The 17305-nt window shown below is 40.1% G+C and overlaps 2 protein-coding genes across 4 annotated transcripts in view; one reads left to right on the top strand and one right to left on the bottom strand.

Moving 5' to 3' along the window:
• The window catches only part of wdfy4 (WDFY family member 4), a 42932-nt gene that overhangs the window by 22457 nt on the left and 3170 nt on the right, over positions 1-17305 (top strand). For all 3 annotated transcript variants that reach the window (XM_034152087.1, XM_034152088.1, XM_034152086.1), the window contains 19 exons: positions 1287-1364; positions 1489-1680; positions 3362-3437; positions 3540-3754; positions 5297-5445; positions 6062-6176; positions 6525-6610; positions 6703-6765; positions 10089-10131; positions 10276-10395; positions 10495-10618; positions 10698-10807; positions 11879-12029; positions 12778-12869; positions 13993-14202; positions 14328-14448; positions 15833-15990; positions 16743-16901; positions 17004-17183. In XM_034152087.1, the coding sequence (XP_034007978.1) occupies positions 1287-1364; positions 1489-1680; positions 3362-3437; positions 3540-3754; positions 5297-5445; positions 6062-6176; positions 6525-6610; positions 6703-6765; positions 10089-10131; positions 10276-10395; positions 10495-10618; positions 10698-10807; positions 11879-12029; positions 12778-12869; positions 13993-14202; positions 14328-14448; positions 15833-15990; positions 16743-16901; positions 17004-17183 (2442 nt within the window). The remainder of the gene's footprint in view (positions 1-1286; positions 1365-1488; positions 1681-3361; positions 3438-3539; positions 3755-5296; positions 5446-6061; positions 6177-6524; positions 6611-6702; positions 6766-10088; positions 10132-10275; positions 10396-10494; positions 10619-10697; positions 10808-11878; positions 12030-12777; positions 12870-13992; positions 14203-14327; positions 14449-15832; positions 15991-16742; positions 16902-17003; positions 17184-17305) is intronic.
• On the bottom strand, positions 6824-9967 carry lrrc18a (leucine rich repeat containing 18a). The gene is made up of 4 exons (XM_034152089.1): positions 9870-9967; positions 9095-9181; positions 8883-8998; positions 6824-7777 (listed from the first exon to the last, which is right to left on the bottom strand). The coding sequence occupies exon 4, from the start codon at positions 7771-7773 to the stop codon at positions 6970-6972; it is 804 nt and encodes a 267-aa protein (XP_034007980.1). The 5' UTR covers positions 7774-7777; positions 8883-8998; positions 9095-9181; positions 9870-9967; the 3' UTR covers positions 6824-6969.

The raw sequence follows: 17305 nt of genomic DNA, 5'->3' as shown, positions 1-17305 counted from the left end.
ATCAGCGAATGCAGTTTCCATAATCATATCTGTGTCCTCATATTAGAAAGATAATTAACAGCACTAATGATCACGTTAAGTTCATTACACATTCACTGCCTGCCCAGAATGAAGTTGACATTATGTTGCCTTATCATCAAAGGTGGCGTATTGTTGGGAAGTCATTAAAATGGAAATGAGTGTGATGTTCTGATGTTAATTGCAGAGGGAAGAGATGAGTTATGTATTTAATGCAGCATTTAAAAAGCCAATGAGGTTCCTATCTGCTAAATAGGGTAATTAATGCTATATATTACTTATGTTTGTCCAAATGAAGGAATGAAATTAGGAGGCGATGACGCCGACTTGCTGTTTATCTGCCGCAGCACGGCTCTAGTTTGCAAACTTCATTACTACACTCTTTTTTTGTCTGTAATATTTCTATAATCTCCCCTCAAATTACTCCTTTATTTTCTTCTCTGCACAACATCTCATTTGGATAGGCAGTCAGTCATTTGAGGAAACCGTTTTCATTCTCCAGAGAGCTTGTCAAAGTTAGTTGTCAACTTTTATGCATGGATTTAGTCTGAAATTACATTGAATGTTTGAATCTCTTGTATTACAGAAGTAGATTTCTTATTGTACTTGAAATCAATTATTGCATTAATGGGGTTGTTCCCGAAAACACAGAATTAGCATCTGTAAATAAGACTAGATATAAAAAGTTAGTGCATGTTCATTCAGTCAATGAAATGGCTTTCCTGGGTCAGCTGTGAGGATGGACACATGTTGTTTCACTAGTCTCGCAGCGAGCACTGCTGTGATGATGGGCTTAATGAAGCAGTTAACAGTCAGAATATGATCCCAGTGTGTCTGCTGAACATCAGCATCCTGCAGTGTCAACACGGCTCGGTTTTGGGGTTTTTCTATTTTTTATTTCCTTTTCTCTTTTAATCGACTCGCACACAGTAAAGGCGCACACACACTAGCCTTGCCCTTGACTGTGGCGTGGCTCAGTGATATTAATGTTTATGTTAATTAGATCACACCAACAAATGATTACATTTCCAGACAGGGTTATTGTAAGACTGTAGCCACTAGCTTATTTTGCCCACTGAATGCAATTTAGAACAGATGTAATTGTATGAATGCATTGTAATTGCATGAGGAAACAACAATACCATTATGAATATACACAATATTCTCTGTGAACCTGATGTGTGTTTACAATATGAGTTAGAGGAAGAGCGATTGTGCCGCCTGCTCTTTTCATTTGCACCCATCAGGTTACTCTCCTTTTTTTGTAGGAGTTTCTGTCCTACATGGAGTCTCATCGACAGAGAGGCCACAGCATGTTTGAGAATATGAGGACAAACCACTTACAGGTCTGACAGAACTGTGTTCATTAATAAACAAAAAGAACTGTAATAAAATAGCCCAAATTGGATCTGTACTCATTAATCTCTGTGTTATCTACTCCCTCTATCCGGGCCTGTTTCCGTGTCCCAGTTAAGAGCCAGTGAGTATGAGCGAGTGAGCTCCAAGTGGCTGCTTGTGGAGGCCGAGCTGATGAGGGAGAGGGCTGTGTTCGGCCCCGGCCCAGGGGTGCTGCTGAGCCAGGACTGGGTGCAGGATGCTGCTGAAGGACCCAACAGGACCAGATCACGCATCCGCAGAAAGGCTCGGAGACAATCCAAACGGGTATGGCCTTTCAGTGTGCAGCAGGATAGTGTGTGATGGTCCTTATTAGGGATCCACTGACTAAAACTCTGGGCCGGTACCCATGTTGAAAATAACAATTTGACTTATAAAGATACCAATGTTTTTGTTATTATATATTCCCCGTTTGGTTCCAGGGAAAATACATCTTAATTGTTAGGGGTGTTGAAAATAATCGTTTCTACGATGCATTGCGATGCGGACGTGGACGATTCGGTATCGATGCAGTGACGGAAGATAATCGATTATAGCGTAGTAACGTTGCTTCCTGATTTTCCGGCCGAGGCTTTACTATAACGTTTTTTTATATATTTTTAATATCAAATCGGTCGGTGACGCAGAGATCAGGGAACAGACGTGACAGCGGCACAGCAACACCAAACACGGAGCAGTCTGCTTTATCCACCAACACAAGAACACCAGTCCAGAACCAACAGCAGAAGGACCCGCTCTGAATCACTCCGTGTCGCTGCGGCTCAGAGACACAAGGATTTATGTTTTTCAAAAATAATCGCGTTACAATCATGTCAGGTTTTTGGTGGATTTAATTAAGTCTTGGATTGCAGAGTATGAATGTCCTCTAGCAATTTTCAGACTATATATACGTGTGTAAAGTTTGTGAAGGCAGGAGGAAAAAAGCTTCCGCGATCACCGTCTCCTCTGTTCCTCCAAACCCCGCCCCCTCCCTGAAAATAATGAGTGACAGGCTGATAGTGACCCGATAGAAACTTTATTATTCACTTAATCACTGATTGAGATATAATGAAGCTAACCTAATCTCATACATTCATGGGATTTATGTAACAGTAAGACAGAGAATGTAAGTGTGCACCCACATGCAGTATTTTTGTTTTTATATGCTGTTGTAAATACTCCTGTTGTCTGCTGTGTTCAGACCATAGACTGTATATATATAAAGGTTCAGACTCAAGTCCTGTGTGTGATGCCACATTCAGGACATTCAGTGTCCTTTTTTTAACAGAAGACCGTTGCTAGAAGCTGCAGCTAGACTGCAGAAGCATTCGTATTTTGTTTTTGAGGATGGAACAACTTCACACACAGATATAGGGAGGCTAGACCTATACAATTAATTTATTTTGGTTTATAAATTAATGTCAAGACATTTATGTTATTGATTTCTGAAGCACTTTCTAAATAATAAAAAGAGAGTTCATATGTATTTACTGCATGTATGCATTGATGAAAAATAAGCCATGTGCAGTAATATAGAAAATTGAGGATGCAACGCATTGGTATGAATCGTGATGCATCGGGATATCGAATTGAATTGAATCGTTGACAGGATAATCGTAATCGAATCGTGAGACCAGTGAAGATGCACAGCCCTATTAATTGTTCAAATGAGCACAAACTTATTCATACAAAATGTATAAAACAACAATTTTTTTTTTTTTTAAATGAACAATGAATTCTTATGTTTTACATAATTTACATGTTATTAAATGTAAATGTAGGATTAGTAACATTGACCAGGCTATCCTTCACCTATGTTTTTCATGCAGATTTATAGGCAGCAGTAGCAGTCAATCTACTGTTTTCCTAGTCCAGACTTAAACAAGGCAAATACTTGGACGATTAGTTGGTGCATCCCTATTTATTATTAGTGTTAAACCTTTAACTTTGCCATATACTATTAAAACAGGTGCTAGGAACGCTGTGTATGGGTTTAAGGACCAGCATGTCTGAGGAGGACCATAAGAGATCAGAAGGTGACACAGGTAAATACATAATCCCTGGTTTAAAAAAAATAAAATGTATTTAACCATAAAAGGTTGTGTTGAATGTGAGCTCAGTGGATACATTTGTTTCCTTTTCGACAGAGCCCAAGATCCTGTGTGAAGTTGGAGCCGAGGTTAAAGAGGATGAAGAGGAGGGTGGACAGGATTGTGATCATCTGACCTTCTTCCCCGCTCTCAATGAGACCACTGCTGTTGCTGAAAGTACCGCCGACCCCCTCACCCCTGAGTCCTGCTCCCACATGCAAGACTGCCATGACATACGCATCATCCTGCAGAAGCTGCAGCCCGGAGAGGAGGTACTGAAACACAGGAGGGTGTGTTGGTATGCTGGGTTAAATACAGCATGCCTCCTTTTCACCCTGCTAATATTCACAATCATAATTATCTGATGTAGACTAAGGGATTCCAATAGCCCAGCGCTGCTATCACAATTTCATCTTTCCTCATTAGTGTAACGTTTTAATGTGGAGGCTCAGCCCAGCTCTTCTCATTCTTCCACTGAGTTAGAAACCACAGCACATGTTGACAGGGACTCTCATCACTCCGGCAACCAGCCGCGGCTTTTAATGTTTCTGACAGAAGTATTAATAAAAACAGTAGGAGGTGATGCAGGCTGTCTTGCATCCGCTTAGTAAGTGTGTGATGTGTGCAAGTGTGTCCTGTTGTCTTGCAGTGGTTCAGTGTGTGAGTCCTGCTGAGCTTCCTGTCAAATGAACACAGTCATTAGCTCTGAAAAATGCACACACACACACACGCACACGCACACGCACACACACACGCACACACAGTAACACACAAAGGGAGACCCACTCATAATTAGCTTGCCAGCGCCAATAGTGTGATTATGACAGTAATGTGTGTGGGGAGAAATCAATGGTCTGACATTAGGCTCGCAGTCTATAAAAGTCCTCCTTTTTTCTCCTTCTTCCCATCATCAGCTAAATAACCAACAGACTGATAACGCTGTCCAGTGCACAGTAAAACGATAAGGAAACAAGTTTATTGTTATGTATTTAATCTTTGATAACAATAAATTAAACTGTCTTTTTCTAAAATCTAGTTATTGTTAGGGACTGATGCCAGTGTGTATTCACTGAATGAATACTGCTTTACAATTTGACCATGATATAGCTCAATGTAAAATGTCTGTGCCATTTAGAGAGACTTGCTCGCCTTGTCTCTTCTTAAACGCCTTGTGTGTCAAGTGATATTATCCATCATAGCATGACTCGATGTGTGCATTCAGACAAGAGGTTCTGATCACTTAGCAGGTTTCCTATTGTGTGTTTGGCAGTGATTAATTCTCCTAATAATGACCAGGCAGGGCCTCCTCCACACCAGTGTGTGACTTTGTGTCTGGATGTAGGCGGTCTGATTTGATTAGTATAAATTGTGAGGGGCCTCTGGGTGTGTTGGGGCCCCATATGGTTTTTGGGCGCTGTGTCCCAGAGGGCCTGCAGAGGGGCCGACACAGGGAGACAGCCAGGTGCACACACTCACTGTGAAATGAGGGGAGACAATAGAATTAGCCGCACATTATCACAATGCAGTTAGCATTAGCTACAACCAGCGCTGAAAGCAGCATGTGGGTCCACTTTGGCGCTGGATGAAACGCACAGTCACACTGCTCCCCATCAATCAGCTCTGATAATGAAGTGTTCAACTGTGTCTTTTTAATAATGATTAGAATATGTGATTAAAATGATCAATCAAGTAAAGCCTGGAGTGCCTGCGTTGCTGCCATGTCATGTCCCGGGAGAGAAGTGTGCTGATGTGTATTGTGCCTCTCACACAGGCCTTAATGCATCTCCCTGTCTCTCCTCCCTGTCTCTCTGTAGGTAAAGGCTAAGATGTGTGTAGTGACGGTGAGCGGCCTCAGAGTGACGGAAGGGGTGCTGCTGTTCGGGAATGAGAGCCTGCTCTTGTGTGAGGGATTCACGCTCAGTCCTGCTGGAGATGTCTGCTGCAGGAAACACCACCCCAGCAGGTACAGCTGTGTACAGTACCTAATTATTACATGATCATACATTTGCTTTTTACTTGCCTCAATTATTGTTTATTTCCTTATGAAATAATCAACATATGAATATCAACAACCTTTTTTCCATGACTAAGATTTGACAAGATGTCAACCTCATCATTTATCCAAAACTATGATGATATCAATATTCAATATCATTTAAGAAAAAAAGGCCAAAAAGTGATTTAAAAAAGTAAAAACTTCACCAAAATGTCTCTTTGTTTTCGTCACTTCTCAAAAAGTCTCTCTCTTTGTGTCTCTGTCTCTCAAAATAAATTATTGCTTTTGCCTTGACTAAATGTACTGAATTATAATCTGGTGAATAAAAATACTAAAATATATACAGTTAAATTGTCTTAAACTAGATTAAAATATTATGGTTTTCTTTTTCTAAAATAAGATTAATATCCTCAGACATTCAGTCAACTTAAACTTGAATAAATAATTAAGTTATAAAACGTATAAGTACATTTGAGACAGGACAAAGACTACATTAAAAAGAGCTAACAAAATTAACACTAGTTACTCACTAACACTCAATTGGTCGTCTAATTTTCTTTGTGTCCCTTTCTTTCCTTGCCAGTGTGAGGGATTCCTATATTTCCACCATGCTGAGTAAAGAGCTGCCTCCAGCCCGCTGCAGATGCTGGCTCTATGAGGACATCAAGGATGCTCGCTTCATGCGTTTCCTTTTAGAGGTAGAGGATATCCTAATTTCTCATACAGATGCTTTACATTGACATGCATCTCATATTCAGATGGTTTCTAGACAGGTTTTAGTTGAAATTCACATCAGATTTGTTGTGATTTTAATTGAAGTTGTTACCTTTCAGAGAGTCTGATAAGGTTCATGTTAAGTGCAGGTTTAAAAGGGATCTTATAGATACTAAATATCTACTAAACTTAACACAAAAAGAAAGGAAATGTGTGTTTGGTAGATTATTTATATGTTGTAACAATGCTTCTTGGCAAATTTCCATACTTTTTGTATTAAGTTTAGATATAAATGTCATTGAAAAAACGCGGTGTCTCTTTGTTACTTTCAGGACAATGCTATCGAGGTCTTCATGAAAAATGGACTGTCTGCCTTTTTGGTGTTCCTGAATAAAGACCATGTCTCTGCATATAAAAGGTACCGCATTCATATAGACTGGAGGCTAACAAATGCTTTTTTTCAGCATTTTGAAGACTGATGCTCAATCGCTCCTCTCTGTCTCCCTGCAGGTTGTGCACAGTAGTGTCAGCATTAAAAGGCAGAGGGGTTGCTGAGGTCATTGCTAATGCCAAGTAAGTGTCCACAGTTTTCATACAGCAATAATTCAAGTCAGTAACATGTCGCTCTTTTTATTTCAGAAATGAAGTTAATACATCAAAAAATACTAGTATAGTATGCACAACTATGCAGATAACATGCACAACTATTCAAGTTTTTAAAGCTGCCTGAATGTGAGATTCATTTAATTTAAGAGGATTTTGAATGACGCTGTTTTGTCATTTGATTTGCATTTGTTCCACTTTTCTTATCCTCCACACATCCTGATGGACTGTAGCCACTGAGTTTGGCACAAGCAGTCCTTTATAAGTTCTTATCCTTTTTTCCTCATATGCATCACCCCCTCCTCCTCTTATAAGCCCTTCTTTCTGGTCTTTACATCTCTTAAGGCATGTCCTACACAGGCTGCTCTCCTGAACTAGATACACATGTTCCTCTGGTTCTGAGTTTTCCTTCTGCATCTCCTCACCATCCCCCTGAACATACGATAGTGGAGTGCGTTTCATGTTCAGCTTTGTGAGGTTGCGTAGCCCTCTCACAAACTCTGGTAGATGAATGAAAAGATTATCAAACAGACCTAGCTCTTGCAAACTATCTAGAGCCTCCATGCTGGGAGGGAGGGTGTCCAGCTGGTTCATCCCCAGATTGAGTATTTTCAGGCTGGTGAGACAACCCAAAGAGGAGGGGAGACCTGCAGAGATCAGGCGGTTGTTCGAGAGGTTGAGGTGTGTCAGTCCCACCAGGTTGCCGATGGACTTGGGCAAAGCCTCCAGCTTGTTGCTGTGCAGATCCAGCAATCTTAGAGATGAGCAATTCCCAATGTTATCTGGGAGTTTCTGTATCGAGTTGCGGCTGAGGTCCAATTCGTCCAAGTTGGTCAGTTTAAAGAGACACTTTGGGAAGATGGTTATACCCATGTTGCTTAGGGTAAGTCTGTGCCGTCCATCCGGGGTCATCCGTATTGCCTTTTTGGCTATTTTGAGGGTCAGCTTTGTCCCTTTGGCTCCCTTCTTTTTGGGCATGGTACTGCAACACACATAGGATTACAATTTAGAATTTAAGCTCGGCCTCAATTTTGCCCCCCAAGAGGCGGATTTCCAATAAGTAATCTAATCTACAACAGTACTATAGCAAATAAATGTGATGTGTGTATGTTTACGCGTACGTACGTATGTGTGTGTAAGGCTGATGTGATTTATTCAGATACACGGGCTTATGTATGGCCTGGGGCAGTAGGGAAAGCATGCTCTCTGAGGTATGAGAGCTTGAGCTGTGAGTGAGTGTGTGTGGCTGTGAGTGTGTGTGGCGCTGAGTGTGGTATGTGTGCGAGTGTGCGTATGTGTGTGAGTGTGCGTATGTGTGTGAGTGTGTGCAGTGTTATGTCTACACTAGTGTGTGTGTGCTCAGCCTGTGTTGCCCATGGGGGTATTTAAGAGCACGACTCTCTAATTAAGGCTAATGCAGGGGAACAATAGAGGAGAGGCGACACTGGGTAATACAGCAAAAACAAATGAGGGCTGATGTTTCCTCACCATTCAACTGATTGAGCTGCTCTTTTCAGGCAAAGAAGGTGTGTGTGTGTTGGGGTTGGGGGGGCATTCACATGCAAGTGTTTTGACGGACATGCATGTACTGTACTATAGTATATACACGTGCACAAAGAGTGAAATCAGGGCTTTGATAAATGATAGTTGGAGAGTGTTGAGAGTATGATGAGGCCCCGCTCTTCTCCCCTCCCTGTCTCAAAGAGCAAGGTGTGTGTCTGTTTGTGTCTGTGTTACACCCCAAGGCCCTCTCTCGCCTCATTCATCATCCTCAGGATGAGAGGGGTTATCCACTGGTGCTTGTTCCCATTATAACCTCCTATAGAAAACTATTGCATGAAATTATTGCTTGCAATTAGATAACACATACTGGGCCAAATACAGTGATTGATTTAGTGTAGTTTTACAAAATAATTTGGTCAGGAGATATTGGACGAGGAGAGGGATTATTGGATGCAATTAAAGGAGCTACATACTCTTTAAAACACATTTACTGTTTGCAACCTAATTTAATTGTTCAGTTATGTCACTGTTCTTTTAAAAAAAAGAAATGTTAATTTTCAACATAAATTAAGATATGTACTCACCATATTTTATCTTCTTTTTTTCTTTAATCAATGTGATTCAAGTTGTCTTCAGTTTTAAAAACACGCCAACAGCTTTAGCTTCTGCAAACCGGACATTCAGCTCAAAGCCCCTCACCCTGACAACAAAAATCACAATGTTAAAACACAGCAACAAAACATTAAACACATTTAAACTCTGATTTGTTAGCATTTGTTAGTTATATTAATAATACCTGGTAATCCTTGCCTATGTTGTTCCGAGGTCAAGAGTAGAGATGAGGAATGCACAGTCGGTGTTTATCACCCTTTCCCTCGCCCTCCTACACCAAACACAGAAAGTCAAGGTTCCTTTTGTTTAACAGCGTTACTTAGCAACTGGGGTGCTTGGCGCCAGGACTTTATTGCCGTGTTACTGGCCACAGAGGGAAAAGAGATTTCAGGAGCACTTCAACGCTTCTTTAATTTAGATAGTTTAGCGTGGTGTTACATGAGTTAAATTCATGATAACATTTCCTGCAACTTTGTCATTTTGTTTACATTTCTTTTTAGCTGAAAACACAACAATAATGTATTTTAATCAAGCTGTTTTTGTGATTAGCAGTTTGAAGTCAGTGCCTCCATTTAAGTGAATGCCCGTAAAAGGCTCACCTTACAACATTCTTTGAACAAACACCTAAAACTAACTAAATGAAAAAACAGCTGTAGACGAACATCTTGTTTGTCTTAGCTTAGCCAAGCAGGAAGTCTTGATGTTTTTTCTCGGAAATCAGTGCACTTTTCTGTGACAGAAATGTAAAATAAACATGTTGTTCCTTGTTCAACCAGTAATCATTAACCCCCTGCATGTTATTTAAAAACTCACCGCAGAAGAAAAAACATTTCTTCCTGTTTTTAAATAGCTCACTCTGCTGATGGAAGCTAGTCAGACCTGCTACAGTGTAACTAAAAGTAACTCCCTCACAACCTACGGATGTCAACTTTTGCCACATCCTCAACATCTTTACTTACTATTTATGCTACCAAGTGTAGCTCACCTCCGTCCCATAACTAATCCTACAGCTGTGTACACACGGTTTCAGTTTCATTCACTCACCTCCACTCTGCTGCCTCAGAACTCTGCTGTGTTTCATTTCAACATGGGTTGCTAGGCAACAGAGCATGCAAAAAGAACTTTGTGTTTAGCCTCTGATGCTAATTCAATGTTTTTCTTTTGTTACTGTGCTTTAGGAAAAGTCCTGTGGTGGAAAAGGCTGCCCTTGTAAATTGGCAGGTAATATGATAAACAGTAGCTTGTGCTCACAGATTTTGACCTCAGTAGAGACTGACAAAATGCTGAAGAGATATGATATCATTAGTAGCCCAGGCCACTTTAGTTTAAAACTACTTAGCATTTCTACTGTTTTTTGTCTTCCAGAAAGGGGAAATAAGTAACTTTGAGTACTTGATGCATCTGAACACCATTGCTGGGAGGACATACAATGACCTGATGCAGTACCCAGTCTTCCCCTGGGTCCTGGCTGACTACCAGTCAGAGGTTAGATCACACACAGTGACATCTTAAACATTAATATTGTAAAGAGATGGAGTGATGAAAGTCCTACCTACTGGTTTGATTTATCTCTGTCCTTGATAGACAATCGATCTGTCAAATCCTGCAACTTTCCGTGACCTGTCTAAGCCAATGGGAGCGCAGACGGAGAAAAGGAAACAGATGTTCATCCAACGATATGAAGAAGTTGAGACCACTGAGGGGGAAGGTACCTATTTAGCTCTTTGCTCGTCATTCATTATTTTACGATAAGTGCTCTTTTTATTCAACGCCTATTTACTCAATAGGAAATCTGTCTGCACGATGCCACTACTGCACCCACTACTCCTCAGCCATCATCGTAGCCTCCTTTCTTGTCAGGATGGAGCCATTTTCACACACCTTCTTGACACTGCAGGTGAGACCTTGGAAAGTCATTGTTGGTCTTTTTATGCCCTAAAAGTGAATAAGCCAGTATTGGATTAACACAATGGGGAGGTTTGTGGAAGAAACAGGCACTAATTGTTTGCTTACTGACCATTCCTTGGGGAAAAAAACTAAACAGTTGAGATTCACATAGAAGAGAAAATTAACAATGTGTTTCTATGTGAACCTACAGTACTCTATTGGTTAGTGCCATGACATCAAGTACATCCATTACTTAAGTATAGCACTGAACAGTTATCTAATGTGACTTGTCTTTTTGGCTTTTTGTAAATGCAAAGCTCTTCAACTGTAATGCATGTATTAATGTGTGTGAGTCAATTTGATATTGATTTGAATCCCTGCTGATCACTGCAGGTGCAGTCTTAACTTTTCTGTAATGGCAGAAGTTCAGTATATCCTGCATCACTCAGTGCCAACTAAAAAGCCAAGATTTAAATTGACATTCTTCACTTTCAAACATATTCTTGCTAATAATATCACCCTAATATAAGCTATTTTCAGAACTCTAGATCCTGTTTCAATGCTGTTTTTGGAATGATTATAAGAAGATTTTAATATATATGCAAATAATTACAGAAAGCATTTAAAAGAGGCCAATGCAAATAGCCAAGATGTTATCAATTTACAATACAGCATCCAATTGATTATAATGAAAAGGCATGCATATTTGATAGTCAGAATAAAGCAATAAAGATGTTAGTCTGGTGCCTTTTTGTCTTCTGAATCACATAACGGCCGTATAGTAATATCCATAACTGGATTTAGATCTCTAACCACGTTTACCAGCGTATATGCTATTTTCATTCATTGAGGTAATTGTTTTACTCTAAATTACATTCTCTCTCATGAGGACGGAATTTTACGAAAAGATGAAAAGCTTGCTTCAAATAATAGCAAATATTTCCTGCTTACATAATGCAATAAAGAATTTAAAGCATGATTCACTACACTGAATCAAGCAGACTACTTTATTAATAATGCCTAAAGTTTGGTTCTACAGTGTGCCGAGGGTCTGACAGTGTTGTGCCTCCTCTCCCCACAGGGAGGGTTTGATATCCCCGAGCGGATGTTTTACAGCATAAAGAAGGAGTGGGAGTCGGCCTCCAGAGACAACACGGGGGACGTCAGAGAGCTGATCCCAGAGTTCTTCTACCTGTCTGACTTCCTGCTCAACTCCAACCACATCCAGCTGGGTCAGTACCACAAACCACCCTCTGTGAATCTAGATGACTGACTGAAAACTGGCTCAAAGGATTATCATTATTCATTTTTATTCTCATTGTCAACCAGTGCTATAAAAAGCCCAAAACCTGCTCTCAGTACTTTCATGTCTTTCCAACCCTGTTTGGGGCTTTCAGTCCCAAGCCCTCTCGCTACTAGAAGATGTCAATCTTGAAAATCACGATGTTTAATAGAGGGGGAAAATCCCTTCGAACATTTTGGTCCATTGATGAGTTTTAAATACATTTTGGACAACAATAATGGTGTAGGGCAGAAAGGAATATGCTTATTGGTCTTTACCAATACCTGTTTATTTTTTGTTATGGTCTTTCAATGGATGTGGATGGCAACAAAAAAATCTGTTTACATAAACTCTTTTTTGAAATCATCATAAAAGCCTTACACACATCTAAAATGCATTTCCCACCTCATAAATCATTTCGAAAGACAATTTTAATAGAAAAAACAAACATAGTAACTGCATTGTTAACGTTGAATATCAGGGATGCGGATTGCATTACCCACAGGCTAATGCATGTACATGCGTCCTTTTCCATATGCCGGTTGAGTGCACAAAGCAAAATGAGGAACCAATTCGTACATTGCTCCACAGTGCCACCAGGAGTAAGAAAAAGTACAAAATGTATCTTTAAACTGCTCTAAAAGGATGAAACACTGCGATGTGATGTGACCCTGCATGTTATATCCATATCTGTAAAGGCTGCATGGAGGATGGAACCGCTCTGGGAGATGTGGAGCTGCCTCTATGGGCGAAAGGTGACCCCCAGGAGTTCATTAGGATCCACCGAGAGGTCAGTGACCCCCAACCTCACAGAATTGTCTGTTACAATTGTCCAATCTGGTCTATTACATACAGGAGCATTTCCCATGAGACCTAATAATGTTTGTCAATATTATCTGATGAATGTGCACACAAAAGGTTTTATATTTAAAACAAGTATCTACTGTTATACTTGAACTGTAATTGTGTAGTAGCCTGTTTGTCCTCAGTCTTTTTCCCACAGTATAAGGGACGGATCTTATTTACAACAGCCACTGTCTCATTCATTATATTCTTTAAATGCCATCTTGTCTCATCGAGTTTGGTACAGTTAAACTCTTTTAGTACTGACTGTTTTAAAGTATAATGACCAATTGTTTTTGTATTCAGAACATCTACAGTATGGAAAGGCATGTATCTATATGTAAGATAACAGACGGTGAAGGACAACAAGCCTATTTCACAATATTCATGGCAGGCACAATACTTATTTTTTCATTTCCATTATTTCTGTAGATATTAAGGTCTCTCTGTTGGTCTGATTTCTTCAGTCTGACCCTCCCTTTTTCCATTCCTGGGGCATATATGATAGTTATCACTCTGTAATCTACTGAACTACTCATATTGCCCACCATTCTTAAAATTAGTGACTTTAGAAGATTGTTTTTTTCCTCCAAAGACAAATTAACTCAGGACAATATCCCTGTTATGATGTTTTTTCGTTTTCTGTTATTCCAGGATGGGTTTATTAAGTTCGGGTGCAAGGATACACATGCTGGTCATAATGCCCACTTTTCCTTATTACCTCTTCAAAACCAATCTCCGGCTAATTCCACCCAAATCATTCTTTAATTCGCACATGTTCATAACACAGCTGTGCAGCTTCTTGCTGTTCCAGACTTTAAATTGACTTTTGGAAGAAATCATACCTGAATAATTTAATCGGTTGTGCATTCTTGTAGAAGTTTCCTGTGTTTCTAAACTCTCATATTAACAGTTTGACTGATGGTTTTGGTCCAACTGTAATAACAGTGAGCACTCCACACCGCTGTATTTTAAGACTGCACAGTGCATGTACTGTATAGTAGTTTTGTAATATTACTTGAATATGTTGTCTGATTTTATGCCACAATCTCCTGCACTGTTTCCCTTAGGCCTTGGAAAGTGAATATGTGAGTGCGCACCTCCACCTGTGGATCGACCTGATCTTCGGGTACCGGCAGGAAGGCCCTGCTGCTATAGAGAGTGTGAACACCTTCCACCCTTACTTCTATGCTAAGAGGGGCAGGAAGGATGCAAAGGACCCTCTTATCAAGAGCACAATCTTAGGATACGTCAGCAACTTTGGCCAGGTTCCCAAACAGGTAAAAAGTAAAAGCTTAGTTTCACAAGTGTAGAAAGTACATTACTTTCTGCATGTAGGAGTTCCTGCATCATATTGTTTTTGGAACTATTCTGTATTTTTGAATTATCTATGTCCTTTCCATAGCTATTCACAAAGCCACATCCACCTCGCATTGGCACTAAGAAAGAAGGATCATCGCCACCACATCCAACTCCATTTTTCTTCAAACTGGATCAACTGAAGACCACCAAGCAGCCATATAGAGGTACAGCTACACACACAAATAAAAGATCAGACACCAAATAAGCTCACTTAGTCTAAAATTGTTAAACATTTTAGGAAAATACCTTTTTTTGCTTTCTTTTGAAAAGTTTGGTGAAAAAATACCAACTTTCATGTCTGGGTGCCAACTATGAAGTTATACAGTAGCCTGCAGCCCAGCCCAGCTTAGTACAAAGACTTACTATTGGTGGAAACACCTTTCCTGTCTCTGTCTAAAGTAAAAAAATAAAATCTGTCTACCAGCATCTCTCAAGCTTGTTTAACAAAATAGATATAACATGTTTTTCAAATTGTTGACAGAGCCAGGATAGCTTTTTCCAATTACTTTCTGTCTTTATGCCATGCTAGGCTTATCGGCTACTGACTGCAAATTAATATTTAGTGTACCCTCAGCCAACATGCCTATTCCTTTAATGATGATATAAAATTAAAGTCAAAACCAAGCTTAACGAACAACAGATAATTCCAAACAACTAAATTACCTATTTTCTGTTAAATAAACTGAATTCAATCAGTTTAAGTGATCTTCATTTGTCCCTATTTTGTATTGTTCCTCCTTTGTTTTATTTTACAACATTTGTTGTCAATTATTCTATACAAGATGCCCAGGTCTCCAGAGGATCGTTGGAACGGAGCGAGAATGTCCATAGATTAATTTACACTATGAAGGGGTGGAAGGAGCTATCTGTTAGAGCTACAATGTGAAGATGACTCTTCCGCTGAGCCCTACTTAATAATCTGAATATCCCTACAGGCCCACTGAGGGAGAGGAGATGAATCTGCGAATGCTCAGGGAGAGATTCCTGCATATTACATTTCATATTAAATCTTACAGTGTCTGATCTGATCAATAAGCAGATAGAGATGAATAGGAGGAGGACCGTTAAAACAGATGCAGACATAACTTCTTTCTGGGGATTTAGGCAGCGGAACTGGCAGTAGGATATAATGATTTCTGCCTGTTCCTGCAAGAATTGGTCAATTACAGGTACAATTACAGCCACTCTCTCGCTGCCTCACCCACATACACACGCACACAAACAAGCAAAACCCCAGGACAGAGCCTCAGCTTGTTTGTACCTGAGAATAGCTGTTTTAATTGCCCAATTTGGTCAATTTAATAAAATACTTTACAATTTGACTGAGCTACCAAACTCTTTAATGTGATGTTTTTGAAGATCCATTCACTTAATTTCACCAGGCAAGTTTATTTCAGCACACAAAAGGCAGAATGAGGTCACTCTTTCTATTATCTAACATTACATTTTGTTGGTGTTACTAAAAAAGAAAATCCTCATACTTTGTTCACAACTTTTTGCTGATGGTGCCCCACTCTCCTCTCAGTTACACTGTAAACCTTTCCGCAGAGCTGCCGAGGGGCCCAGTAGGTCAGATACTGTGTCTGGAAAAAGAGGTGGTGGTCCTGGAGAGAAACCGTCTCCTCCTGTCGCCTCTGTCGGGCTGCTTCTTCAGCTGGGGCTTTCCAGACAACACCTGCGCCTTTGGAAACCATGCCACAGAGAAGGTATGTTTGTGCACCTTCACAGTAAATCACTTGCACATTATTTGTATTTTTTGCACATACAGCTCCACCCAGTCGTATTAATTAAATTGAAATAGCCATTGCAAATCCTATACAGGCTTTTTTAAATGCCAGAATTTAAAATTGATAAATTAATTAAACATTAATTATAATCTCTCCAAACCCTCTTTTTTTATTTAGATAGTTCTTAGTGTCAGTCCTATGCACATTTATCGGAACAACATTATAACCAAATGTAATCACATATATATGGACTTACTCAATTGGTGGAGGTCAAGCCACACACAGCTAACCTATCAGCTGACTCTTAAATCACTCGTCACGCTCAATTTAAAACCGTGAGGCAGTCTTTATGATCTGCCAAAAAATCCCTCGCCACAGAGCGCTGCACAATGCCGTGTTTGCTGTGTCAACTGATTGATTTCCCGACAGCTTTTTAATGTATTTATGTATTCAGCATACCTAGCAAAGCCATCTCTGGCCTTACACATTCTGTGTGTCTGATACCTCAATGATGTTTCTGTTTTGTACAGCATTTACAAGAGTACAAGATTATACATACAGTATCCGATGCTGTAAAATAGCTTATTAAACAATGGTATCAAATTAGGACATTAAAACAATTATATTTTATGAAATGATTATATATACTCCTCTATAAACTCACTCCATCGTATATATTATTTATACACACATCAAATCATAATGGTCTGGCTATGTGTGTCCATTTGCAGACCTTTGCTGTGTGTGAGAGTCTGTGTGACTGGGGGGAGACGCTGTGCGCCGCCTGTCCCAACCCGACAACCATCATCACGGCAGGATCCAGCACTGTGGTGTGTGTGTGGGATGTGTCCGTCAGCAAGGACAAACTCACGCACATGCAACTCAGACAGGTTGGTTTGTCTGCACGTCTGTCTGCAACAGAAATGTAACAGCAACACCCAGAATGTATTTGCACAAACTCGGAATAACACTGTCCCAATTTTCCTTCACAGCCGTTATACGGTCACACAGATTCAGTGACGTGCCTGGCTGTGTCTGAGGTCCACAGCATGATAGTAAGTGGCTCTCGGGACCTCACCTGTATCCTGTGGGATATGGAGGAGCTGAGCTACGTCACACAGTTACCAGGGCACTCAAGCAGCATCTCCGCACTGGCTATTAATGAACTCACCGTAAGTCCACCAATTGAATCTCCTTTTTTAGTAATTCTCTACTCACACTCTACTTTTTCTTCTGTTCTTTGTCATTGTTCAGCTCACACCTTGTTCCCAAAAAGCGTTCCCTTTGTAGACAG

The sequence above is a fragment of the Trematomus bernacchii genome, unplaced genomic scaffold (genome assembly GCF_902827165.1).
Source record: "Trematomus bernacchii unplaced genomic scaffold, fTreBer1.1, whole genome shotgun sequence".
Taxonomy (NCBI): Eukaryota; Metazoa; Chordata; class Actinopteri; order Perciformes; family Nototheniidae; genus Trematomus; species Trematomus bernacchii.
Note: the sequence above shows the minus strand (reverse complement) of the source record. Positions and strands in the feature narration are given on the sequence as shown.